Source organism: Fopius arisanus, unplaced genomic scaffold (assembly GCF_000806365.1).
Source record: "Fopius arisanus strain USDA-PBARC FA_bdor unplaced genomic scaffold, ASM80636v1 scaffold00078, whole genome shotgun sequence".
Lineage (NCBI taxonomy): Eukaryota > Metazoa > Arthropoda > Insecta > Hymenoptera > Braconidae > Fopius > Fopius arisanus.
Window position 1 is genome coordinate 448,738 of NW_011887817.1, and position 7,494 is coordinate 456,231.

Genomic DNA, 7,494 nt, shown 5'->3' on the forward strand with positions numbered 1-7,494 from the left:
CGAATTTTTCAATTTCAGTGAATACCTTCTTGATTTTCATGCTCCCCTGATACTTTTTCAAAAATTGTGAATTTTTCACATTTCAGCGGATACCTTCTCGATTTTCATGCTCCCCTGATACTTTTTCAAAAATTGTGAATTTTTCACATTTCAGCGGATACCTTCTCGATTTTCACGCTCCCCTGATACTTTTTCAAAAATTTCGAATTTTTCAATTTCAGTGAATACCTCCTCGATTTTCATGTTCCCTTGATATTTTTTCGACCCGCTGAAGCTTGAAATATCGGCGACGATTATCTCCCCGGGATGGAGACAAAATCGAACCTTCGATCTTCGTCATCGCGAACAAAAGGAAAAACTTCACGAGATACTGCGAACGTCACCGCATAAAACTTGACAGGAAGATGCCATCTCATACTTGTTAGACAAATCATTGGTGTTCCACTCATCCAGTGACTATCTCCACCTTTTACAGCCGCTCGTTCACCGCCAAATGAAATCATAATTCTCCCTTAGGGGGGGCGTTATTTAACCAACACGCACGTAATTACGTAGTCGGCGGAGGAATGAAAAAGCCCCGAGCAATTTACGAGCGCATATTCACGACGCCGTCGTGCCGGAGCTTTCGTTATTTATGTCAGTTGAGAAAACCTCTTCCACGTTTCTCCCCCGAGTCGCCATATTAGTTCAGCTGTTTCCACGCCTCCATTAAAAAATTGCATTTCTTCGACTCCAAGACCATAACCCCAACATTCTTGACCATCACAGTGGTGCCCTCTACACATTTCACTTCAGTCACGTGATGCTCAGCTGACATTGAGTGACTCGTAACTGCGGCTAATTGTCCAACCCAAACTATTAAATTCACAAGCACGTAGTGGCTATTGGACAGGTTCGCATTACGTCTACATCGAGGATGACTATGAGTTATAATCCAGGTTCAATTCGTTTCCCACGTCGACACAAATTTCCAGCGGCTCAGTGGCTCTAACACTTGGAAAATCGTAACGGAGGCAAATGTGTGAGGTTATCATGATGTGTATGGTTGAGGTAACGTTGATCGAGCAGTCAAGTGAAGTGTTAAGCTTTAAGCCCTCGGGAGGTTGCGTGTCATCTGGGCGTCATTTTGCTCTACCACCACTGCATTCAACCATAGCCCCTTCACCCAAAGAACCCTCATCCAACGATTTCGGGTTGTGAGATACTCCAAACTTGACGCGTGAAACGTCGTCACCCTCTAGCCAAATATCTCTCACATCTACGTCAACGTGATCCCCCATCTCGCAGCTCATCCACAGCCATCACTTTCCCGGAATTATCTGTTTTATCGATTGAGAGAATCGCGACCATCGTGAAGGTGACCCCAAATTGGTATTTCATTTCTTTCTAGTGTTCCAGCGCGACCCAGGGTACTCCCTGGAGAACTGTACAAGCACAACACACTGAAAGAATCCGAAGCGAAAAGTTAAATTGGATTTTCTAAATTTCATGGAACTAAAAGTCACTTTCTTACTTTAGATCGTCACCTCTTTGTCGTCAACTACCCGTGGAAAATGACTCAAAGTATTCTGGTGTCGGGCAAATGTTTCGGCTTGCGACGCACTACCAACGGGGTCAAAATGCATTAAGAGTGAAATGCACGAGATCGTTGACGATCGCGATTCAACGGTGTCGTGACAGGTGACGAGGTACACGCTGCCGTCCACGACAAGCACTTCTCTTTGATCGTGTCTCGCTACGTCCGACGGCTTTTCCAGTTGTAATTTCTACGGACGAGAATGAAATGTGTCACACTACGTCTGCCTCCAAGCCGTCAGACGAGACACGTCATGCGAATGAATACGTGTCCCCCTTCATTTTTAATTGTAGAATCATGAAAATTACTGTTTTCTCAATGCATGAGATAGAATGAAATTCGCCGGTTGATTTATTTCGGGGAATGACGAAGATGCGGCTGAATGATTAGGTGACACTTGGCTGAGACTACCAGCGAATGTGAGATTGAATCATTCTATCAGAGCTCAAATAATTAGACTGTCAGTTGGTTATGGAGTGAACGATTTGCAATGAATTTGTGGGTACTCAATCAAAATCTAATTCACGTGTCATCCCTAAAATTAGATATTGCGTAATGCATTTGGATGGGGAGTTGGTGAATGCTGCTGTAGAAGCGTCTTTCCGCTACAGGGGCCAGTAATAATGGCGTTTTATTTTCATCGACATCCATCTTCGTGAGGTGCAGTCGGCGTCGTTGGCCTCAGCCGACGGTCAGGGCTGGGTTTCCTGACAGAGACTGATGTTCACACGCGCTGTAACCCCCGTCCGGCCCCTCCTCTGGCCCCTCGTGGAACCCAACCCCCTTTATATACCACTGATATTGGCCCCGTTGCACTCACATTCCGCCAAGTTAGACATCAAGAGTGGGTATAGACGTTGCCTGATTTATCACTCGCCGCTCAATCATGAAATGAGTCGCCATATTGCGGCGCCCTAACCTCTCTCTCCCTCTTTTTATCGTGCCTCGTTCAACACAACCCCGTACTTCTCTCTCCGTTGACCCCTTCTGACGGGGCCAGCGGCCATTAGTCACCCATCGTCGGAGATCGCCCTCCAACTTTGACGCGTTATCAGCGCTCATTAATTCACCCCTCCCTCTCACTACCCCTTGCCACCCAGCGCGCAATCAATCTCACTGAAATCACTTTGATTCATCGTAAATTCGGGGTTTTAGTCTCCCAGCCTCATGTTTTTTAATTAGTGGATTTCGAGTATGAGGGAGCATTTGCGCGTCAAATGGATTCTATATTGGATTTGGTTTGTGGATTGTTTCAATGTGAATAACCAATTTTGGTCTAGTGGCAGCTCGATCTGGTGTAATAAGAGGATAATTATTTGGGATTTGTGAGAATTCAATGGAAAATCAATGTGACGCAATTTAAATATTCTCTATTATTGCGAAATTATATATTCACGATTTTCGTTCCTTCAAATTTTTTTTTGAAATCTTCAACGACGTCGTAGAATATCTATGAACGATAATTAATTCTGCGGAAAGAACCCATATTTTACAAATACGAATATTTCGAAAAATATTGGTATAATGATGATATTGATATAATGATAATGATAAATTAAATCATAAATCGTGTTCTAACTGGTGTTAATAGATATATTTCATTCGAATCGATGTTCGAAAGTGAAATTTCACAGATAACATTACTCTTCACTATTTTAAAAAGCGACGAGTTTAATTATAAGGGAGCATTGTCACTCATCACCGATTCAATGTTGATTTCCACATTATTAATAGCCCAAGACCATTTTCGACGGTTTTATGTCCCCCTTCAACCGGGGCTGTAAATATTAGCGCGGTTCCATTGAATGACCATGAGGGTTGACACTGGTAACGAGAGAGTTCCACTCTCTCATGTTATACCCCCATGGACACGCTCAATCCCTCCATTTATCACTGACAATTATATTGCTGAACAGTGACGAGTTTCAACTGATGGTCATCTGTTTTCGTCCCCCTGACACTTTTCCCATTTCCTGGTATAGTGAAACGGGCGTTCAGCATTCATCATCAAAAATATTCAATGTATTTCTTTGAAAAATTATTGATTCATGCATCATGGATTACGATCAGATAAAATGTTTGTGTACATTGGAAATAATGACAGGGTAGAGGAGAATTCCTGATGAATGACAAATGACTCTTTCAAAACAGAATGTTACTGAGTGTTTGTTGTGTCTCTTGTGTATTGCACGTCGATTACAATTTTATGGGGCAAAGAGGAGATCGGTTGGGAGGATTTGCTACGGGGTCCAAACTCTCCTGTGCGATACTCCAGTGGGATTTGCTGGGTAAGGACCAGGGGGGTCTTATCCCCCGTCATCAATACCCGTCGTACCGTGACAATTGACGCGATTTCTCGGTGACCCCGGAGAGACCACCTGGATCACTTTGAATAATTACTTGGCTATCAAATCTCAACGTATTTTGTGGCTTGCTCCGGATGTTGTTCGGTGATTTCCGGTAAATCCTTGATATATGAAAAGGAACGACCGTGTGAAGTTGTTTTATATCTGCTGTCAGATCATCCTAATTATCACCCGGAGAGAGAAATAACAGGAAAACAATTCAATTACATGCTTGGGATGAGATGGGATTATAATCAATCAAGCCATTGATTCCGCCTCAAATAAATCGTTATTTTCCATGAGCATATATCATTTACTGGTATCGGTACGAATTCTTCGTTAAATAGCTTATCGATTTGAAATACTGTCCGTAAATGACGGATCCACGCCATTTAACTTCGGAAAATAGAAATAGAAATTTGTGACAGTAGAAATACAAAAGCGCGAACAGAAAATTACGGAAAATCGATTTAAAAAATTGAGTGTCGAGTCTAAAATAATCAATTCTCAAAAGATCGATATTGAATTCGAAAGTCTTATAGGAATCAGTATAGTCCCTCGATTTGAACCTAAAAATTGGAAATTTCAGGGTGGATCCAAAGTTTCCGTTGGTTCGGAAAAATGGAAAAATTGAAACAAAATTGAGTGTCATTTTGCGGCCTATCTGGCTGTACTTGATGGGCGCGGGAATCATGAATGAAGTGTCAGTCTTGCTGGTGGAGTGTCCGATCGTAACGACATTGAAGTGACGTTGGACGATGCCCTGTCTCACCGTATATTCCCGTCGCTCCTTTTGCCATCGCCTCCCTCTCTTGTCCCGGGGCTGACATGCAAACCGGGGATGTAGGTGGATTGTATGAGTGTGTTGCTTAGGCAGGTGCTCGTCAGTCTCTGACAATGTGGTATTGACAGGTACGAAATGAGAAACTGCTTGATCGACTGAAAATTATAAAAAAAAAGCGAAACAAAATAATAAAACCCGTCGGCGAGGCTTTTCCATCTCCCCTACTACCACCCGCTGCCATTCTCTACCGCGAATGCCGGTGGTATTGATCAGAATTGAAAAATGTCAGCTTCAATTTATCAACAATTTCTTAATACTTCATTCGTTCGTTCCATTTTTAAAGTTTTATTTTTCAATTAAAGTTTTGTAATCTTTCAAATTTGAGAACGATCGAGCGAGAATGAGATATAGGGGCGAGAGGGCGGGAAATTAATTTTCATCACTTTAAATTTAGTAAAATGCAGAATTTCATAGTGGCTGATTATTATTATTTAAATATTAGAACTTGAGTCTCAAATCGTCATATCTAAATTGAACATTAAATTAACAGTAATTCGAGAAAAAAAAATTCTGGAATTTTCCTGAAAACGAATGTCCGGAGCATTTCGTTGTAATGGCAAACCAGATTCAATTACTCCCATATAATTAAATAGAATAAATAATAATTAAAAGAATGATGAAAACGCTCTTATGATTGAATTGGAGAAAATGGCGGCAATTAACTACAATAATCCCGATCGTTTGAATCGCTCCAACGATTCCAATCCACTCGGTAGCGTATTGCTAATTAATTAACGAGACAATAATGCAGAAAAAAAAATGGAGGAAATACTGGTTAATTTGGAATTTCACGGGGAATATTCGCACGGCGTGTAGTAAAGCCAGAATAAAGGCAATAGTCCACTAGTTTCTCCTCATATTGAGGCTCGCCGTGGAGAGGTGGTCCATATGGGAAAAAAAAATGATTAGCGAATGGACAGGCGCGGTGGGCGTGCAAGACAGCCGCGATACATCCTCGTTAGAGAAGCCGTCAGTCGGCGAGTGAGTTTCACATTTTTTAACGGTAGAACTCCCATCTGACAGACGTCCAACCACATTAACGCCTAAAAACAATATGCACTCGCTGTGCTTGGGTGAATTGGGTTTCGGTGGAGAATAAAAAATGGCAAAAAAAAAAGGCGGAGGAGATGAGTACCAGGGACACACACTCGCCCTCGTCACTGGATAATGTCATACGAGGCGACGTAACGTGTTCCTTTACTGTCGTTGCCTCTGTACACCTCGGTGGGATTCATGTGTCAAATTAGTTTGTCATACATTCGATGAACAATGGACCGTTTTTTTTAAATGGGCTTTTAGGTGTGATTTGATGAGACAAAATCTGTCTTTCCCCGGAATTATCCGGTTTTCGGTAATTAAGGGGTATTCCGTGTGAAACTGAAAAAAATGCAAAATGACAAATTTTTTACATAAATAATTATGAAATAATTATTTTATTGGAATAGATGTGATTTTATTTAGTTAAATACAGCAATGAGTTTTTGGTGAGTTTGTTCAGCTAAGGTAGGGGTCCATAGTGGTTGTTATTCAATTTCCTGGAAGAATTAATTAATGTTAGTAATTAATTATTGATCAGTGGTACTCATCAATGCCAATACTCTATGCGAACTTAATTTATTTAGGGGGTAATTGATTATTCATAATTATTATTCATTATCTTCATATAGTCAATGATATATCGTATTGAGATTAAATTTTAATATCCATTTTTGTAGACAAGTTGAATGATTCGGATGGTGTTAATTATCAAAAAAAAAATTTGAAATTTCACGGACTTTCAAAAAAAATCGATAAATTCTAGTCATTCTTTCGAAAATTACTACCAGTCGTGTCTGAAGTCTCATATTCAAATAAAAATTCAATGTCAATAAAGTTGAATTTTTAAACAAAATTTTAAAATTATTTTCAACATAAAATAGTTCACATCGGAATTACGCAATTCTCTCGTAATTCCTCCAATTTATTTCTCACCGGGTGAACGACGGAAGGGGTTTTCTCAGTGATTCCGAAAAGTTTAATTTAATGAATACAAAGTACTCACTTCCAGGTTTGCCCCACGGCCCAGATGGCAGCTTAGGATTGAAGGGTCCTTGTCCAGGGAATGTTGGGATTCCCCCATTGCCCGGTCTCCTGTGCTTATCCACGAATGGAGAACCAGCAACAGCCATGATGACCGCAACGAGGAACAACAAGACAGCGGTGAATTTCATGATTGCTCCTGAGAAATTATCAATGAATTCTCAATTAAAAATCAACACTATCCAAGACACCCACAAAGTACTTACAATTCGTTTCGATAGATCGGTAACGACTGACATTTCCTATCAGACCGTCTCCTTATATACTCAAATGATCTCACCAGCATTCACAGCGCATCCACAATCCGGGGAATACCCGTGCGAATGCGCGAGGCTTATCAGTTAAATGAAGAACCGCAATATCGCAAGACCTCAAAGACCTGCACAGACTCATCCCGGGGAACTCCGGAGACAAAGACAGACGCAGTGATTCCCCAATGCGAATATTCTGTTTATCCAACTGTCTTCAACAGTGAAGTAAAGTGAACTGTGACGCAATTAAATCAATCTCACCTCATTAAAAGTCTCTTCCCCGGAGTTAATCTTCACGATCAGTTATCTTGTGATTTAATCCCGCAATTACTCGTCTCGTCCCACCACCTGTGGATTTTTCAATTGAAAAACCATAATCCCATTTTTTTAAACTACACT

The 7,494-nt window shown here is 41.0% G+C and overlaps 1 protein-coding gene across 1 annotated transcript; it reads right to left on the reverse strand.

The window, feature by feature from the left end:
* Window positions 1–6,806: 6,806 nt before the first annotated feature.
* Window positions 6,807–7,159, reverse strand: LOC105270119 (uncharacterized; the record flags this gene model as incomplete). Its single annotated transcript, XM_011310843.1, is given in 2 exon segments — window positions 6,807–6,983; window positions 7,051–7,159. A coding segment is annotated over 1 exon segment (169 nt), but the record flags the coding sequence as incomplete, so codon positions are not given.
* Window positions 7,160–7,494: the final 335 nt, after the last annotated feature.